General features: G+C 53.1%; 1 protein-coding gene across 4 annotated transcripts in view; it reads left to right on the plus strand.

Moving 5' to 3' along the window:
• Nucleotides 1-20,013, plus strand: part of LOC146808631 (immunoglobulin superfamily member 1-like) — a 345,056-nt gene extending 325,043 nt beyond the window's left edge. For 3 of the 4 annotated variants that reach the window (XM_085623664.1, XM_085623663.1, XM_085623662.1), the window contains one exon: nt 17,651-20,013. In XM_085623664.1, the coding sequence (XP_085479790.1) occupies nt 17,651-17,740 (90 nt within the window). In that variant the 3' untranslated portion in view covers nt 17,741-20,013. The remainder of the gene's footprint in view (nt 1-17,650) is intronic. The other variant, XR_014968019.1, reaches the window with a different exon arrangement.
• The last annotated feature ends 940 nt before the right edge of the window (nt 20,014-20,953 follow it).

Consider the following 20,953-nt stretch of genomic DNA (forward strand, 5'->3'; position numbering starts at 1 on the left):
GTAGCCTTGCAATAGAGATAATAGTGAATTACAGCCATTTTCGTTTTAAGACATGCCACACACACCAGGGCATGTCCTACCTTATAGTTACAATGCATCCTGCCCTTGGGCCTACCTTAGGGGTGTCTGATATCTAGAAAAGGGAAGGTTTAGGGACTGGCAAGTGGGTGCACTTGCCATGTCGACATGGCAGTCACAGACTGCACACAGGCTCTGCAATGGCAGGCCTGAGACACGCTTTGCAAGCTGCTTCTGTGGGTGGCACAACCAGTGCTGCAAGCCCACCTGCAGCATTTGATTTACACTCCTGGGCGCACATGGTGCACTGTACTAGGGTCTGACAAGTAAGTCAAATAAACCAAACATGGAGTCACTAATTCAATACAACACTTTACAATAGGGAGCACTTGCACTGTGGCACTGAATAGCAGTGGCACAGTGCCCAAAGCATCTACACCAGCAAAACATATAGAAAAAACACAGGAGGCAACAGCAAAAAATGGAAGGGAGACCCACGCCAATGGTGTCGGGTCTAACACGTGTCCCCTCCAGCTGAAAGGTGGGGAGAACTACCCACCCCTTGGGAGTTCTCTCCACTAAGGTGGAAAAATCTGGACAAGCCATCAACATTGGCGTGTTCTGTACCAGGGCGGTGTTCCACCGTGAAGTCCATTCCCTGTAGGTAAACGGACCACCTCAACAGCTTTGGATTCTCACCTGTCATCTGCATCAACCATTTGAGGGGCCTGTGGTCTGTCTGAACCCGGAAGTGAGTCCCAAACAAGTATGGTCTCAACTTCTTCAGTGCCCAGACTACAGCAAATGCCTCACGCTCAATTGCACTCCACCTCTGTTCTCATGGAAGTAACCTTCTACTAATAAAGTTTGGTCTAGACCCTCCTCATTCATCTGTGAAAGAACAGCCCCCACACCATGCTCTGAAGCGTCTGTCTGTACCATGAACTCTTTAGAGAAGTTTGGCGCCAGAAGCATGGGCGCCGTGCACATGGCAGTCTTCAGGGCATCAAAAGCTTTCTGACAGGTGTCAGTCCAGTTCACTTTTTTGGGCTGCTTCCTGAAAGTCAGCTCTGTCAAGGGTGCAACGATGCTACCATACCACTTGACAAACCTCCTGTAACACCCAGTGAGTCCTAAAAAGGCTCTCACCTCTGTCTGGGTTTTGGGGGCTTCCCAAGGCAGGATGGGCTCACTCTTGGGCTGTAGGGGCGCCACCTGACCGCTCCCAACCTAGTGTCCCAAGTACACCACAGAACCCTGCCCGATCTGGCACTTACTCACCTTGATCGTGAGGCCTGCTCTCCGCAGTGTCCTCAACACTTCCCAGAGGTGGTGCAGATGTTTTTCCCAACCGGCGCTGAACACTGCAATGTCATTCAGGTAGGTGGCACTGAACTCTTCCAGCCCAGCCAACACCTAGTTGACCAACCTCTGAACGGTAGCAGGGGCATTCTTCATCCCAAGGGCCATAACCCGGAATTGGTAGTGCCCATCTGGTGTGGAGAATGCTGACCTCTCCTTTGCCCCATCAGTCAAGGTGATCTGCCAGTACCCAGACGTTAGGTCAAACGTGCTGAGGTACCGGGCAGCCCCAAACCGATCAATGAGCTCATCAGCTCTGGGGATGGGGTGCGCGTCAGTCGTCGTGACTGAATTGAGACCTCAGTAGTCCACACAGAACCGGAGTTCTGGCGTGGCACCCGGGGCGGCAGCCTTTCGGACCAAGACCACTGGGCTGGCCCAAGGACTGCTGGAGGACTCAATCACCCCCAATGCAAGCATCTTGGAGACCTCCTCCTTGATGCAAGCTCTCACCCAGTCAGTCACCCTGTAAGTTTTGTGCTTAACAGGAGGACTGTCTCCAGTGTCAACATCAAGGACACGCCACTCAGTGACACTGGGAATCCGGGAGAACAAATGAGAAAACTGTCCCATCAACTGGCGACAGTCATTCTGCTGCTCAGGGGTCAGGGTGGAAGAGAGGTTCACACCATCCACTGACCCATCTTGCTCTGTTGCAGACAGGAGGCCAGGAAGAGGCTCAGTCTCCTCCATTCAAGCATCTGTTGCTAGGGGCATGCCCACTTCGGACCTCTCTAAGGGGGCTTCAGGCGGTTGCCATGTAGGACCCGCAAGTACACCAAGTAGGTGACAGGACTTTTGCGCTCCACCACCTCAAATGGTCTGGTCCACTTATCCTGGAGCGCACAGGGCTCCACTGGTGCCATGACCCACACTTTCTGACCAGGCTGAAACTCAACCAGAGTGGCATTCTGGTCATACCACCACTTCATCTCCTCCTGGCTGGCTTCCAGATTCGCCTCAGTGAGTTGTCTGAATCACCTAGTCTGGTTACTGAAGGACAGCAAGTAGCTATATACATCCTGGGGAGGTTTCCTGGGAGATTGGTCCCAGCCTTCCTTGACCAAACTCAGAGGCCCGCTTACAGGGTGACCATAGAGCAGTTCAAAGGGGCTGAACCCTAAGGACTTCTGTGGCACCGCTCTGTAAGTAAAGAGAAGGCATGGCAAAAGCACGTTCCACTTACGCCTCATGGGTTCCTCAAGACCCATAATTATGCCTTTGAGGGTCCGGTTGAATCTCTCAACCAGCCCATTACCATGGGGTGGTAAGGAGTGGAGAACTTATAAGTTACCCCACACTCCTGCCGCAGGCACTTCATATACTCGGAAATGAAGTTTGTATCACGGTCAGACACCACCACTCTGGAGAACCCCATGCGGGAGAACATCCCCATCAGTGCACGTCCTACCACAGGTGCCGTCACAGTCCGGAGAGGGAAGGCTTCTGGGTACCGGGTGGCATGGTCCACCAAGACCAGGATGAACCTGTTGCCCATGGCTGTCTTGGGATCCAGAGACCCCACAATGTCAATGCCCACCCTTTCAAAGGGGGTGCTGACCACAGGGAATGGCTGGAGAGGAGCCTTTTGCTTCCTCCCACTCTTTCCACTTGCCTGGCAAGTCTGACAGGTCCTGCAATGAGTATCTCAACTCTTGCGCATTTGGGGCCAATAAAAGTGGGTGACAAGCCTTACAAAGGTCTTGTCCTGCCCCAAATGTCCTGCTAAAGGCACATATTGAGCCAGCCCCATTAAGAAAGCTCTGGAGTGCTGGGGTACCACCAGCACACGGGCTGACCCAGGCTCAGCAACCTTAGGCTCCCTATACAGGAGACAATTCTCCCAGTAGTTCCAGTGTGAACCAGACTGATCACCTGGTTTGTAGCCTGCTGCCGCAAACCCACAAGAGAAGGGCACTTCTGCTCCTCGCAGAACTCCTCCATGGAAGGTTCTCCTTCCTGCTGCCAATGGGTCAGCTCAGGCAGGTCCCCCAGTTCACCTACCTGCTTCCCTGTAGGTTCCAGGGCATCCCCCTCAAGGTCTGCCTCCTCCTGGAGCATGGGAACTGTGGGGGAGGGCGGGTTTCCCACGCCCCGGCCTCTTCTCTTTAAGGCAGGCACCTGGGCCACTCTTTCAGACTCCAGGTCCTCTTGAACACCCTTACTGGCTGCCATGGACCATGTGGTCACACGCCCACTCAGGCAGACCCAACATCTCCAAATGAGCACTTTGCTCCACCTTAGCCCAAGGGGAGCTATCCAAATCATTACCCAACAGACAGTCAACAGGCATTGGCTTGCCTCACAGCTACTTGAAGAGTACCAGAGACCCCCCCCCCCCCACACTCGAAGGGAACCTGAGCCACCTTGCTGTGGCTATCTGTGTTGTCAGCGGCAACAACTGGGTAAAATGCATTTGGGACCACCTGCTCTTCAGACACCAGGTGACACCTGACAGCAGTCACACTGGCTCCAGTGTCTCTAAGAGCCTCCACTCTATGGCCATTGATGGTCACCCACTGCCTGTACTTAGTGTTATCAGACAGCTGGGTCCTGGGGACCACCTCACAGTCTCCTAAAGAGACAAGGGGCATCTCTGTGGGACCCCACCCACCTTGGGCACCCATCTCCTCCCCCGGGCTACACTCACCATCTGCTGGGGTGGTGCACCAGTGGGTGCTGTCTTATCCCTCTGTGGGCACTGGGGATCATAAAACCTATGGCCCACTTCACCACACTTGAAGCACTTTGCGGGTCACCTATGAACATGTTTACATGTCGGGGCTCCAGGCTTCTTCTCAGGGGGAGGCTGGGAACCTTTCCCCTGGAGACTACTTTGGGGCCCTTTCTGGAACTCCCTCTGGTTACCCATGTCCCCCCACTCTTCTGCTGGTGACCCTGCCCACCTTTGGCGGAGTCTCCAATGTGGGGTTGGTACGTAGTACAACCCTGTTTGCGTGAACCTGTATGAATGGCTCTTGAATGGTTAGTGCCTGGAGTTCACTAACTCTTCTCAACGAAGTGATTGCCACTAAGAAAGCTACTTTCCAGGTGAGGAATTGAATCTCACATGATTGTAGAGGTTCAAAGGGTGGACCCATCAATCTGGTGAGGACCACATTCAGGTTCCACACCGGTGCCGGTGGGTGTGTTGGAGGAATCACTCGTTTGAGTCCCTCTAAGAAGGCTTTGATGGCAGGCACTCTGAATAAAGAGAGGTGCTGCCTGTTTTGAAGATAGGCTGCTATTGCGGTTAGATGTATACAGATGGAGCTGTATGCCAGATTGCATCGGTATAAGTGTAACAGGTAACAGATGATGTTCTGAATGGATGCATCCAGCGGATTAATGTCATTGTTTTTACAGTAAATGACAAATCTTCTCCATTTAGCCGCATAGCAAGCTCTGGTCGTGGGTCTCCTGGCCTCCTTGATGATATGCATACATTCTGGATGCATGTTCAGGTAGCCAAACTCTAAGACTTCAGGAGCCAGATCGCCAGGTTCAGCTGTTGTGGATCTGGGTGCTGAATTTCGCCACGGTTCTGTGTTAAAAGTTTGGGTGTTAGCCGCAGTTTTTGAGGCGGCACCTCGGAAAGTTGTAGTAACGTGGTGTACCATGGTTGGCATGCCCACATTGGAGCAACCAGGATGAGTGTCATGGAGTGTTGCCTTAGTTTGCGTGCCACTAGCAGTATTAATGGCGCTGGGGGAAAAAGCGTACGCAAATCTGCCTGACCAGTTCATCCATATCGCATTGCCCTGTGTTAGAAGGCGACCTCCGAGGGGCCCGGAGGGGGCCCTGACTGCCCTGAGACCCCACCCTCGAGGTATCGTAGCCGGGCACTGGCGGGAGACTCCTCAGGGGAGGAACCTCGTATCTAGGATCGCACACTCGGCACCACACGACAGAGAGACACCACACGAGGAGTTCTTACGAGCAAATCTTTATCAGATTGGAGTAGTAGGATCTTTATGATCAGCACAGCAAATATATACAAGTAGAGCGTGGGCTCTCAAAGTCTTGGAGGGGAGTAGGAGGTAGCGGGACAGTCTTTGGGGGATGTGGATCAAATGCAGGAGCGTACCCTTCGCACAGCTCACAATCCTCGAGCTGGGGGATACGGTTGTCGTCGTGGGGGTCCGGCGGGACCAAGAGAGTCTGTGGGAGCCGCGAGTCACTCAGCGGGGCTCAGTTACAAGTTCGGTGGTCTTACGATTTTCGAGGAGCCGCGAGTCACTCAGCAAGGCTCAAGTACAAGTTCGGAGGTCTTACGATCTTCAGGAAGCCGCGAGTCACTCAGCAGGGCTCAAGCACAAGTTCGGAGGTCTTACGATCTTCAGGGAGCCGCGAGTCACTCAGCAGGGCTCAAGCACAAGTTCGGAGGTCTTACGATCTTCAGGGAGCCGCGAGTCACTCAGCAGGGCTCAGGTGTTCCAAGGCGAATCTGCCGGACAGTCCCAGAGCACTCCTTTTTATAGGGCGACCCCTCTTTGATGTCCGTAGCCTGTGCAGGCAGGGGTCTTGTCACCTGGGGGTCGCTTGTTGGGGGGTTTCCTGCCATTGTCTTTTGATTCGTTCAGGGCCGGGTCGGGAGGAGTCCCAGACACCCAGCAGGCGTGGAGCCAGCACTCGGGGAGGCCGGCAGGTCGATCGAAACCCACCGTCCCAGGGAAGCGCAGAGGTGTGATAGAAACTGCTCCTCCCTCTCTCATCCCAAGGGGAGCGTGCTGTGCTCCAGCCGGAGTGGCGCCTCTAGGCCAGGGTCGCGCTGGGGCCGGGCGGCCATCTTGTTGCATGAAGTGGGCATGCGGGCCCGGTGTGGCCGAAGGCAGAAGGCCACAGACGGGGAAGTCCGGGTTGGGTGCGTGCGAGTTCTGGTGGGAAGGATCGGCTAGGCCGTGGGTTTGGGGGCTGGTGTGAGGTGCAGGGGTCAGGTCTAGCTATGTTACGAGGGCCGGGTCTAACATGTGTCCCCCCCAGCTGAAAGCCGGAGAGAACTACCCATCTTCTTGGGGGTTCTCTTCGCTGAGGCGGAAGAACCGGGAGAGGCCATCGGCGTTGGCGTGGTCAGTCCCAGGACGATGTTCCACGGTGAAATCCATCCCCTGGAGGGAGATTGACCACCGCAGTAGCTTGGGGTTTTCTCCTCGCATCTGCATGAGCCATCGCAAGGGGCGATGGTCGGTTTGGACCTTGAAATGGGTGCAGAACAGGTAAGGGCGTAGTTTCTTGAGGGCCCAGACTACGGCGAATGCCTCTCGCTCGATGGTGCTCCATCTCTGTTCCCTGGGCAATAGCCTTCGGCTGAGGAAGGCTACGGGCTGGTCTAGGCCTTGGTCATTCACCTGGGAGAGGACTGCCCCGATGCCATGCTCGGAGGCATCAGTTTGTACCACAAATTCTTTGGAGTAGTCGGGGGCCTGGAGGACGGGGGCAGTACACATGGCCGCTTTCAGGGCCTCGAACGCCTCTTGGCTGGCAGGGGACCATTGCACCTTCTTGGGCTGCTTTTTGGACGTGAGTCCCGTGAGGGGACCGACCAGGCTGCCGTAATTCCGGATGAAACTCCAGTAGTAGCCCGGGAGGCCCAGGAAGGCTCGGACCTCCGTTTGGGTAGTGGGGGGTTCCCAGGCTAGGATGGCGTCGATTTTGGGCTGTAGATGGGCGACCTGCCCGCTTCCGACCTGGTGCCCCAGGTAGGTTACCGAACCTTGCCCAATCTGGCACTTGCTGGCTTTCATGGTGAGGCCTGCCTGGCGCAGGGCGGTCAGCACCCTCCGAAGGTGCTGGAGGTGCTCACTCCACTCAGAGCTAAAAACTGCGATATCGTCGAGATATGCGGCACTGAATTTTTCCATCCCGGCCAGGACTCTATTTACCAGTCGCTGAAAGGTGGCCGGGGCATTTTTCATCCCGAAGGGCATCACGCGAAAGCGATAGTGCCAATCCGGGGTGGAGAAGGCGGACCGCTCCTTGGCTCCTTCTGTGAGCGCAATTTGCCAGTAGCCGCAGGTGAGATCGAAGGTGCTGAGGAACCGAGCAGCCCCGAGCCGGTCAATGAGCTCGTCGGCTCGGGGAATGGGGTGGGCATCGGCTCGGGTGACTTCATTGAGTCCCCGGTAGTCCACGCAGAAGCGGAGTTCTGGTGCGACCCCGGGGGCAGCTGCTTTTGGGACCAGGACCACGGGGCTGGCCCAGGGGCTGTCCGAGGGTTCGATCACGCCGAGGGTCAACATTTTCGAGACTTCGGCTTGGATACAGGACCGGACCCGATCAGGGACTCGGTAGGCTCGGTGTCTCACTGGTGGGCTGTCCCAGGTATCCACATCATGGACACACCAGTCGGTGACCTTGGGGACCAGGGAGAAAAGGTCCGGAAACTGCCCTAGGAGCTGGCGGCAATCCTCACGCTGCTGGGGAGTGAGAGACGGGGAGAGGTTCACTCCCTCTACGGAGCCGTCCTTCTCTTTGGTGCACAGGAGATCGGGGAGAGGATCTGACTCCTCCTCGGACCCATCATCAGTGGCCAGCAGGAGGCTCAGCTCCGTTCGCACAAAGTGGGGCTTGAGGCGGTTCACGTGGAGGACCCGGAGGGGGTCCCGGGGGGACTGGACGTCCACCAAGTACGTGACCTGGCTCTTCCGCTCAACCACTTTGAAGGGCCCGGTCCATTTATCCTGGAGGGCGCAGGGTTTCACGGGGGCCATGACCCATACCTGCTGGCCCGGCTGAAACTCGACCAGAGTGGCGTTCTGGTCGTACCAGCGCTTCATCTCCTCCTGACTCGCCTCCAGGTTGGCCTCGGCCATCTCTCGGAACCTTCTAGTCTGATTTCGGAGGGTAGGACGTAACTGAACACATCTCGGGGGGGGCCTCGAGGCGCCGCCTCCCAGCCTTCCTTGACCAGGCTGAGGGGCCCCCTGACGGGGTGCCCGTAGAGTAACTCAAAGGGGCTGAACCCCAAGGACTTCTGGGGAACTTCGCGGTATGCGAATAGGAGGCAGGGGAGCAGGATGTCCCACTTACGCCGGAGGGGCTCTTCCAGGCCCGCGATCATCCCCTTCAGAGTTCGGTTAAACCGCTCTACCAGGCCGTTTCCTTGGGGGTGGTACGGGGTGGTGAACTTTTAGGACACCCCGCATTGTTGCCATAAGGACTTCATGTACCGGGAGATAAAGTTGGTCCCGCGATCGCTCACGACCTCGCGGGGGAAACCCATGCGGGAGAAGATTCCCATCAACGCCCGGCCCACCACGGGGGCTGTGACGGTGCGCAGGGGGATGGCCTCAGGGTAACGGGTGGCATGGTCTACCAGGACGAGGATGAACCGGTGCCCTTGGGAAGTTGGGGGGTCCAGGGGCCCTACAATGTCGATCCCGACCCGCTCAAAAGGGGTACTGACGACAGGGAAGGGTTGGAGGGGAGCCTTGCTCTTCCCTCCGCTTTTTCCACTGGCCTGGCACGTGGGACAGGACTTGCAGTGGGCTCCTACATCTGCTCTCATCCTGGGCCAGTAGAAGTGGGTCACGAGGCGACTGTACGTTTTGTCCTGGCCCAAGTGGCCTGCGAGGGGGACATCATGGGCCAAGCCCAGGAGGAGGTTACGGAAGCGTAGGGGCACCACCAGCACCCGGCCGGACCCTAGCTCCACCGACTTCTGTTCGCTGTACAGGTCATTCTTCCAGTACACCCTGTGCGTCCCCGTCTGGTCGCCTGCGGCCTGGGCCTCTGCCTGTTGCCGGGGCCCGTCCAGGGAGGGACAGGTAGCCTGCTCTCGGCAGAACTCTTCTCGGGAGGGGCCCCCCTCGTGGCGCCACTGGGCTAATTCGGGCAGATCGCCGAACTCGGTGACTGGGGTGGAGTCGGAAGGCGGGGGTTCGTCACTGGCGATCGACTCTTCTGGTGGGGACATGGGGGGGACCCTCGGCTGGGACCATCCTATCTTCAGGGGTCGGGGCGTCGTCGACTTCCCTCAGGGGGGTTAATCGAGCCGCCATGGATCGAATGGTGGCGCACAACCACTCAGGGAGGCCCATCATCCCTAGATGGGTCTTGCGCTCAACTTGTCCCCAGGGGGAACTTTCCAGGTCGTTCCCCAGGAGACAATCGACGGGTTGGGAGGTTCTCACTGCAACCTTCAGTTTACCGACCACCCCTCCCCACTCAAAGGGCACCAGGGCTACCTTACATAGGCTTTCTGTGTTGTCGGCTGAAATGACAGGACAAAAGACGTTGGGGAGGACCTGGTCTTCGTGTACTAAATGGCTAAGGACACCGGTGATGCTGGCCCCGGTGTCACGGAGGGCTTCTACTTGGTGGCCATTGATCGTGACTAGCTGCCCATATTTCTTTGTGTTAGAGGGCAGGAGGCTCCCAGGGACCATCTCTCTATCCCCTAAGGATACTAGGGCCATAGCGGCGGGTTCCCACTCCTCGGCCTCCTCAACCTCCTCCCCCAAGGCTACATTGGCTATCTGTCTAGCAGGGGGTGCTGCCTGGGTGGTGCGTGGGGCCATGGGGCATTCAGGGTCGTTGGCGTAATGCCCGGGCTTCTGGCAACGGAAACAAGTGATGGTTACCCGGTGCCCTCGTCTAAGGGGGGGGGGGGGCTGGATACAGCTGGTGGGGGTGCCGGGAAAGGTGGAGGTTGGGACTTCGGGGGACTAGCCTGGGACTCTCTCTGCCCTCCCTGGTTTCCCCCCCCTCTCTGGCGGGGTGGTCCCTGACTGGCTCGGGGGTACTCTCCTACGGGGCCCCGGGAGACCCGGGTGTTGGTCCAGCGATCTGCCTCGACAGCCAGCTTCCTCGGGTCCGTGAGCTTGCTGTCGAGCAGATGCTGGCGCAGTTCCACAAAGCAGTTTGCAGCCATGTGTTCCCACAACATAAGGTCGGTTAGTTCTTCCAGGGTGGTTACCTTGCTGCCCTTGATCCACCCATCGAAGGCGCGGCTGAAGAAATTCACATATTCCACCCAGGTGGTACCCGGGATCTTCCTGCAGTCCCGGAACCGCTGGCGGTACATCTCCGGGGTGAGGCCGTACCTTGTGAGGAGGGCCGTTTTCATGTGTTCATAGGATGTTTGCATGGAGGTGGGTAGGTCAAGCAGGGTGTCTCTCCCTTCGCTCAGGAATCGGCCCCACAACATGGCCCCCCAATCCTTCTGTGGGACCCGATAGGAGGTCATGGCGACCTCGTAGGCCCGGAACCACTGCTGGATGTCATCATTTTTGTAATATTCTTTGACCACATCCTTGGGGATGTGGACCTTCTGTTCCGTTGGGGCGGCCGCCTCCCGGTTCCCCGGGGGCCGCGTTTCTTCGTTTCTCGCTCTCAGTTCTATTTCCTTCAGGCTGCGTTCATGTTCCAGTTGAAGTCTCTTTCCCTCGTGTTCTCGTTGGAGTTTCTTCTCTTCTAGTTCTCCTTGTACTCGCAATTGTTCTACTGCTAGCTTTTTCTCGACTAATTTCAGCTCGCCCTCGATTTTGAGTTTGGCTAATTCGAGCTCGTGATGGCGACTTTTTTCTCTGTCTGCGAGTTCCTCCGGGGATAGGCCCCTGTCTGGTACGAAGCCTCGCACCTGGTTGCTGCTGCGTTCTCCTTGGGAGGGTCCAGCTTCGTCGTGGGGCTCCCCCGCTCCTTCTGGCCGGGAGGGTCCAGAATCCACCCAAGCTTTCAGTGACTTTTGCATATCTTCTTTGGTGTTGAGACCAGTGGTAGCGATTCTGAGTTCCTTACAGAATTGTTTTAGTTCTTTGTGAGTGTACTCTTCCAGCTGTTCCACCTGGAACACGGTACTGTCGTCGTTTTCTACGAGAACCCCGGTGTTTCCTTCTGCCATCTTTGTCGGTAGTGCGTCAGCCGTTCATGGTACGATCTCTAGATTATGGACCCGAATCCCGTCGCTTGCCACCAATGTTAAAAGGCGACCTCAGAGGGGCCCGGAGGGGGCCCTGACTGCCCTGAGACCCACCCTCGAGGTATCGTAGCCGGGCACTGGCGGGAGACTCCTCAGGGGAGGAACCTCGTATCTAGGATTGCACACTCGGCACCACACGACAGAGAGACACCACACGAGGAGTTCTTACGAGCAAATCTTTATCAGATTGTAGTAGTAGGATCTTTATGATCAGCACAGCAAATATATACAAGTAGAGCGTGGGCTTTCAAAGTCTTGGGGGGGAGTAGGAGGTAGCGGGACAGTCTTTGGGGGATGTGGATCAAATGCAGGAGCGTACCCTTCGCACAGCTCACAATCCTCGAGCTGGGGGATACGGTTGTCGTCGTGGGGTCCGGCGGGACCAAGAGAGTCTGTGGGAGCCGCGAGTCACTCAGCGGGGCTCGGTTACAAGTTCGGAGGTCTTACGATCTTCAGGGAGCCGCGAGTCACTCAGCAGGGCTCAAGCACAAGTTTGGAAGTCTTACGATCTTCAGGGAGCCGCGAGTCACTCAGCAGGGCTCAGGTGTTCCAAGGCGAATCTGCCGGACAGTCCCAGAGCACTCCTTGTTATAGGGCGACCCCTCTTTGATGTCCGGAGCCTGTGCAGGCAGGGGTCTTGTCACCTGGGGGTCGCTTGTTGGGGGTTTCCTGCCATTGTCTTTTGATCCGTTCAGGGCCGGGTCGGGAGGAGTCCCAGACACCCAGCAGGCGTGGAGCCAGCCCTCGGGGAGGCCGGCAGGTCGATCGAAACCCACCGTCCCAGGGAAGCGCAGAGGTGTGATAGAAACTGCTCCTCTCTCTCTCATCCCAAGGGGAGCGTGCTGTCCTCCAGCCGGAGTGGCGCCTCTAGGCCAGGGTCGCGCTGGGGCCGGGCGGCCATCTTGTTGCATGAAGTGGGCACGCGGGCCCGGTGTGGCCGAAGGCAGAAGGCCGCGGACGGGGAAGTCAGGGTTGGGTGCGTGCGAGTTCTGGTGGAAAGGATCGGCTAGGCCGTGGGTTTGGGGGCCGGTGTGAGGTGCAGGGGTCAGGTCTAGCTATGTTACGAGGGCCGGGTCTAACACCCTGCGACTGTGGATGCGGAAACCTGGCGGCAAAGCTTTGGCATTTTGCGTTTTCCCTTGTGGCGAATAGGTCTATCTCTGGATGACCCCACTGCTGGAAGTACGGTTGGAGTACTGATGGATGTAGCTCCCACTCGTGCATTTGGTGGCTGTGTCTGCTGAGCAGATCCGCCATTTGGTTGTCCTTGCCCGGGAGGTGTTCTGCCATGAGGAACATGTTCCTCTGAATGGCCCACCTCCACATGCTCTGAGCCAGAGGAGACAACTGTGGAGAGTGTGTTCCTCCCTGCTTCTGTATGTAGTACATGGCAGTCATGTTGTCCGTCCGGATCAACACGACTTTGTTGCACAAGTGTACTTTGAATGCCTTCATCGCCAGGAAGATAGCCATCAGTTCCAGAAGGTTGATGTGCATCTTCTGTTGTTGTGTCGTCCATAGTCCCTGCACTGTGTAATTGAGTACATGAGCTCCCCATCCCTGGAGAGACGCGTCCGCCGTCAGTATTATTTGTGGAACAGGCTCTTGGAACGGTCGGCCCTTGCAAAGGTTTTGTGGATTCCACCAATGCAGAGAGTTGTATGCCCGACCGCTCACCAACACTAGGTCTTTCAACTGTCCTTGAGTCTGATTCCATTGACGTGCCAAGCACTCCTGAAGCGGGCGTGTATGTAGTCTCGCGTGCGGGACTATGAAGATGCAGGAGGCCATCATGCCTATCAACTGCATGAACACTCGCACTGGAAGGGAGTGTTGTGGTCTGAACTTTTTTTATCAGATGTTGCATGCTGTTGATTCTCGCTAAATTTGGCTGAGCTTTGGCAGCCAGAGTGTCTATGGTCGCACCCAGGTACTGCCGTACGTGAGCGGGTTGGAGATGTGACTTTGGATAATTTAGTGAGAATCCCAGACTGTGAAGAAGGTGAATGGTGTGGGATATGTGGCTGGCACACTGCTGGGCTGACTTTGCCTGAACAAGCCAGTCGTCCAGGTAAGGGAAGACGTGAATGTGCTGTCTCCTTAAGTGTGCAGCCACTGTCGCTAGGCACTTGGTAAAGACTCTGGGCGCCGTCGTTACTCTGAAAGGGAGTACTTTGAACTGATAATGCTGATCCTGAAGGAGATATTTTTTGTGTGATGGGTGTATGGGTATGTGGAAATACGCATCCTTCAAATCTAGTGTTGCTAGGAAGTCTCCCTGACTGAGTAACGGCAGAACCTGCTGGAGGGTGAGCATATGAAAATGCTCTGACAGAATGTATTGGTTGAGAGGTCTGAGGTCCAGTATAGGTCTGAGAGACCCGTCCTTTTTGGGATTAAGAAGTACAGAGAGTACACCCCTGACCCTCGCTGTGCCACAGGCACGAGCTCTATGGCTTCTTTCTGCAGCATACTTAGTACTTCTTGCTGCAATAATGTCAAGTGCTCTGCGGACATAGGACGGTGTCTTGGTAGTATGTTGGGTGGATTGGATGTTAATTCCAGACAATAACCGTACTGGACAATTTCTCTGACCCACCTGTCTGTGGTGATGGATCTCCAGACTGGCAGGAACTGTTGTAGTCTCCCCCCGACCGGTGTTATGTGGGCGGGGGGCAGTGACAAGACGTCACTGTTTGTTATTGGCGGAGGACCTGGTGTTGTTGTGTCCTCGTCCTCTGCCTTTGGTGCTGGATCCACGATATCCACCCCTATTGTTTTTATGATAGGTACTCTGGGTACCTCCTTTACTGTACTGCTGCTGGGACCCCTGACCTCTAGCTGCTCCTCTAATCCCGGGGCGACGAAAGGAGCCACTCCGAAATGGCTGCGACTGTAGAGCCCCCATAATAGATTTCGCAGTTTGTGTCCTTTTTAATCTTTTCCAGTGTAGCGTCAACCTCGGGGCCAAATAAAAAGTCGGGGTTGACTGGTTGATTCAAGATATTATTTTGAATCTGAGGTTTGAAACCCGATATTCTCAGCCATGCGTGCCTCCTCAACATCACACTAGCGTTGATTGCCCTTGCTGCAGTGTCTGCTGCATCTAGTGCGCATTTGATGGACGCATTTGTAATGAGTTGCCCCTCTCTGATGAGGAGCTCCGCTCCATCTTTGTATTCATCTGGTAGGTGTTCTAGCAGTGTTTCTAGGGTATCGTAGTGTGACCGGTCGCATCGGGCCAGGAGCGCCTGAGTGTTGGCAATGCGCCAGATGTTTGCTGCTTGTGCTGCTATCCTTTTGCCTGATGTTTCTAGCACTTTGGACTCCTTGTCTGGAGGAGGAGCATCACCTGTAGTCTGCGAGTTAGCTCTCTTGCGAGCATTAGAAACTACCATGGAGTCCAACGGCAATTGACCCTTAATGTACATTGGGTCTCCGGGGGCTGGTTTGTATTTCTTCTCTATTCTCGGGTTCAATACCCGTGCCCTGGTTGTCTCCTTAAAGATGTCCTTAGCATGTTTAATAACCCCTTTTAACATTGGTAGAGTCTTGACCGTTCTTTCTGATGCGGAGAACGTGTCCACCAAGAAATCCTCCTCCACAGAGTCAGAATGAAGTTCCACTCCATGATTGGCAGCCGCCCTTTCAATGAGGGCGTTAAAAGCAGCAGTATCTTCAGTGGGAGATGGTTTGATATTATAAAGAGGAGTGTCAGGAGCAGTTTGTGGGTCTCCTGGGTCATTAGGGTCTCCCCATGCTTGATCTTGGTCTTGCTGTTGGTCATCAGGGTCATTATCCACAGGATAAGTGGTATCATCCTCAATATAGCCCTCTCCTGCATCCGCCTCCGAGTGTGTGGGAGAAAAGGATGCTGGTTCCTGATGATAGGTTTGGAATGTTTCTACAAGCACTGGTGTCGAACCTGACGCCATTTTCCTTTTTAGTGGAATCTTGTATGAGTCCAAAGCCTTTTCTGGAACAATTCTCACCTTGCGGAACAACAGCCTACCAGTGTCTGTGTCGATAAACTGTTCCTGTGAGTCTTCGACATCGGTTCTTTCCGTGGACACTGTTCGTGTTTGTTCGATACTCTTCCTAAGTTCGAACATCTTCGGTGCCCCTGGTGGTGGCAATCCAAACTTGATACAGTGAAAACACTACAAATAGACACCACACCAGTTTAGAGAAATAAGTAATCTTTACTAGACTTAACACAAGACCAAACGACAAAAATCCACAAAACTGTAATCAAAAATAGTCTCTAAAATGTTAGAAAATAGCTTAGTTCAATATAGACGGTAAATGCGACACTTTACTCCCAAAGTACCTTGGATGCGTCACGCAATACAAACTAAAGGGTCGCAGGGAAGGTGATGCGTCGGTTCCTTGCTTCGAGGGAGGTGATGCGTCGGTTCCTTACTGCAGCGCAGGGGAGGTGATGTGTCGGTTCCTTACCAGAGATGAGGTGATGCGTCTGTTTCTTACTGTGATCCCAGGCGATGCGACAAGATGGAGCCGCGATGCGACGATCCGGTGTGATGCGAGAAAATGGCGCCTTGATGCCATGCAACAACGTTGGAGGCGATGCGTGCACGCCCGACGGCTGTGCGGCAAACTCGGTAACTTCTGAACCGTGACAGGCCCTGCGACACGCTTCTCTGGTGATGCAACCGCGACCTCTGTGGCGGCGACACGCTTCTCCGGTAATGCTGCGCGCTTCGTCGATGATGTGACTGTGAACAGCTGCAGCGGCGGTCCGCTTCTCCTCGTTGTGTCGCGCTTCCAGCTCTCAGCGACTCGCAGTCTCTTCAGAGGGCTCAAACAACAGTAGGCACCTCTCTGCAGGCAGAATTCCACAGCAAGGGAATTCAGGGGAGCTGGTGGTTAAGTCTTGTAAGTTCCTTTCCTCCTTTCCTTAGCAATAAAGTAACCACTGCAGGTCAACTCCAACAGCACAGGGGCAGTCTCCTCCTTCAGCTTCCTTGGTTCTTCTCCTTGGTAAAGGGGTTGTCTTGATTCCCAGAAGTGATCTAAAATTCTGGGGTCTGCCCCTCCCCCCTTTTATACACCAAAATCCTTTGTTTCTGAAGGCAGAGAGTGTCTGTACCCAGTCCAAACCAGTTCTGTGCAGTCCTGGAGCATTTTGTTTACAGGACTCCTTTCCTTTGACAGTGTAGGCCAGGGACATCAGACGCACCACAGGAGGTGGAGCCAGCATTGTGGAGGGAAGGCACAGCCCTATTCAGAACCAGGTTCAGCTCCTCCCACCACTCTGCATGTAGATAGGTCTATTCAGCCCTGTGCTGACTCACCCTGTCTCCAGGAATCCCCCAGCCCCTGTCACTCACAAACCAGACATGGTATACACAACCTAGCAGAGGCAGGCTTGGACAGTTAGGCAAGAAAATACCTACTTTCTAAAAGTGGTATTTTCAAACACAGAATGTTAAAACCAACTTAAATATGTAATTATTTTATCATTCTACCATGTTCCCTGGGTCACTTAGGATTATAAGATGTTATAATCAAACTGCCCATTCTGGCCTATGGGGACTGGTAGCCTTGCAATAGTGAAAAACGAAAATGGCTGTAATTCACTATTAGGACATGACACACACACCAGGGCATATCCTACCTTCTACTTACAATGCACCCTGCCCTTGGACCTACCTTAGGGGTGTCTGATATGAAGAAAAGTGAAGGTTTAGGGACTGGCAAGTGGGTGCACTTGTCAAGTCGACATGACCGTCACAGACTGCACACAGGGTCTGCAATGGCAGGCCTGAGACACAATTTACAAGCTGCTTCTGTGGGTGGCACAACCAGTGCTGCAAGCCCACCAGCAGCATTTGATTTACACTCCCTGGGCACACCCGGTGCCCTGGGGTCTGACAAGTAAATCAAATAAACCAATCATGGAGTCACTAATTCAATACAACACTTTACAATAGGGAGCACTTGCACTGTGGCACTGAATAGCAGTGGCACAGTGCCCAAAACATCTAGTCCAGCAAAACATATAGCAAAAACACAGGAGGCAACAGCAAAAAATGGAAGGGAGACCCAATCAAATAGTGCCCGGTCTAACAGACAGGAATGCGCTGTAGGTAACGGCTCATTCCTGCCCTTTTCTTTTGCCATAGGGCAGCGCAGCAGCATGGCCTGCTGCGCTGCCCTACGGCAAAAAATCCCATAAATGAGGCCCTTAATTTAAACTGTTTCCATCCTCATAAGTTATTTATTTCAACCCAACATTACCACGTAGTGGGTAAATGATGGGAGGCGCAAAACAGCAAGCTATTTTATGACAATTAGCTACAATTAATATGTTTTTCTTCTTTTCCTAAGGACACGGATCTCGCATATGTGTCCCTGACGTGGTCGACATTGGGATCATCCCATTCCAGGCTGGGCAGCACCACTGAGATTTTCTGCTAAGAAGGTGCCGTGGGAAGTTTGCTGGAGTCCCAATTTCGGTTATAGTCCTTGAGGGTCAAAGTGAACATTTTCCAAAAATGTATTGATTCATATCAAAGATGCTGACTTCAAACATGTCTGCCTATATCTCCGTGCCTGGGACAGAAACTGACTTCAGATTGTTTTTTTAGAACCAGCATGCCTGAATATATAACATGTCAATGATCAGAAGTGCACCTGCACCCGATGACTGCCAACTGCACCCAGCGACTGCCAACTGCACCCAGCGACTGCCAACTGCACCCAGCGACTGCCAACTGCACCCAGCGACTGCCAACTGCACCCAGCGACTGCCAACTGCACCCAGCGACTGCCAACGGCACCCAGCGACTGCCAACGGCTCCCAGCGACTGTCAACGGCTCCCAGTGGCTGTCAACTGTTCTCAATGAATGTCAACTCCACCCAATGACCGGCAACCTCACCCAGTGACTGCCAGCTGAACCCAGTGACTGTACACCTCGCCCAATGACTGTCAACGGCTCTCAATGACTGCCTACTGCACCCAATAACTGTCTACTGCCCCCAGTGACTGTTAGTAACTCTCACGGACTGTCAAACTATAATCTAAATATTTACCATCCTTTTACAATGATCTTAAAATTGTGGGTGGCGTGAAACATTCACCTGTTCCCAGGATCATCACCACACATTTGGTTTTCTATTTGTATCAGACTTTGTTCTCTGTGGCATCCTTGCATCCAGGGCAGAGCAGGCATTAACCTACAGGCATAACAGTACATTCTGAGCCAGACCTATTGGCATGGTCAATGCTGGGTTTGTTATTTTAGGTTTTAATCTTTTTATTAGAATTTTCAACAAGCATACAATGCTACAGTTAAAAGTATGCTATGGCAATGACTAGGAATAGTCCGGTGCAATTTACGTGTAAATTAGAACATACAAAAAGGAAAATAGGGAACATACCACCCCCCCCCCCCCCCGTCTTTGTTCACAGTAGTATCTATACCTTCGTTGCTCAGGCTTCCGCCTCGTCAGATTGGTCTACACCCAGGATAATGGTGCTGTTGGTTTCTGGTAACCATAACAATCGTAGATATCTGGGGCATGTGAGTTCCCGGAATTCTGGGGTGAGCAATGACAGGAATGGCTGCCTGAGATCTCCAAACGCTGAACCCCTCCCTGACAGTGTTAGGGTCATCTTTTCCATCCCCAGTACATGCCATAATCATTGGAGCCAACCCGTATGTGAGGGGGTCCGGGGAGTCTTCCAGTGTATAAGGATGTTTTGAACCGCTGACCCCAAGGCTATTGCGATTTGGCGACCCCTCCTAGGTTTGAGGGGGTATGTTAAGGGATTTGTTACCCCTAGTAAAACGCAGGCCAGAAATCTCGGCAGTAGGGTGTCTAAATGCTTGTCGATCTCATCCAGAACTTGAGACCAGTACTGCTGTAGGTGTTTGCAATCCCACAGAATATGGACCAGTGTGCCCTGTTTTCCACATCCACGCCAGCAGTCTGCACTTTGTTTGGGGTCTACCTTGTGCAGTCGCTCTGGAGTGTAGTACCAATAGGTAACTATCTTTGTCAATGTTTCGGTCAGACCTGTATTGCTTGCTGTGTGTTGAGGTTCTTTAATTTTGACTCCATTTGACATTCACCGCCATTTTGTGTTGCCTTTACACATGCTGCTCGATTCACGAAGTGTCTCTGCCCCTTGGACTGCAACGTGTCTAAAACCCCCTCCGTCCTTGTCTTGAAACCCATCTCAGACACCAGCCGGCCTAAACTAATCCTTGTCTGGACTACCTAATCTCTATATCAACTATCTGTTATCCTTTACTATTCTTCTCGTGCCGTATCTTATCTTTTGGCCTTTGCTATTCCCTCCCTGTGTTTTCCTATTCCACAACCTTTCCTTTGAAGCACACAAACATGTTCTGCCATTGCTGATTGACCTATGGGTGCTGTCATTGATTGACTTATGAGATTGGGCTAAAACACGACTCAAGGGGGACGTTCTGGTTACATGATGCCTTGTTTTGAATGTTTTCCTTTTGGCTAATATTTGGCAGATTTTGTATATCCATATTGTCATTTTGCATGCTTGCATGAGCCAGGACTGCCCCTTTCTTTTATGCTGAGTTTGTAACCCTCACATATATAAGACCCCAGTGTACTGTACTCTTTGGACTGCCTCATTCAGATGCTGCGGCTTCTGGGTGACGTAGTCACACTCATTTTGAGTTTAATAAAGATGTTCTTTTATATTTCAGTTTGTGCCAACTTCTTTTTTTGTTAGTTCCTGAGAAGGAGTTTTGAGTTTCTTCAATTGGTGCTGAAACCCAGGATCATCAGGAGTGGCTATCTGAGGGAGCGATCTTGTCAGGAGACTGAAATCTACTGAGGAGGACAGGACAGGACTCTACTAAGAAGGTACCCTGTGCACGGAGATTCTGGGGATTCTTTGTCTCTGCAGCCCAGCATATTTCTGATCTTCCTGATTTTGATCCTCCACATGATATCAATCCTGACTGAGAACTTCTTTTTTGGCGTGAGTATTCTAAAAAAAGACCGTTAGGTCATTCAGAACCTGGCAGTTCCATCAAACTAAGGATTTAAAATGGACAGTTATTGCTAAAGTTGAACGAGACGAAAGAGGTGGCAATTTGGAACTTAAACTATCCAAAAAAGAAGCAATGCTGATACTGAAATTCGACACTGTAACCAATGGCCTTAATGAGCTTTCAGAATTGTAAGCAACAAATCTGCTTTGTAGAACACACAGTTGCTCAGTTCAAGCATTCATTTTTACATATGAAGTCGCCAGACCAATGGTCTCTATGAGCTTTCGAAATTGTATAAATTATAAGCAAATAACTGGACTTAACATTTTTTCTTTGCAATCAATTCATTTTTTCATCTCAAAGCGCGTTCTCGCTTTGACTAGCGTTTAGTGGCACAATTCAAGCATTTATATTTACACTTCATGTTACCAGACTAGCTCTTAATTTGTGGCGGCGCCACAGTACAAAGACCCAGACACAAATCTTATTACTACCTCGCTTACGTTTATTTACGCGCAAGGATGTATAATACGTCCTTAAGAAGTATACCAAAGAATTGCGAATTCATTCAATGTTCATTGCTGCTTTTCAATAAATAAACAAAGCAATCTTCTTAAAAAAACTGCCGCACTACAGAGAGTCCGTCCT

Source organism: Triturus cristatus, chromosome 8, assembly GCF_964204655.1.
Source record: "Triturus cristatus chromosome 8, aTriCri1.1, whole genome shotgun sequence".
Lineage (NCBI taxonomy): Eukaryota > Metazoa > Chordata > Amphibia > Caudata > Salamandridae > Triturus > Triturus cristatus.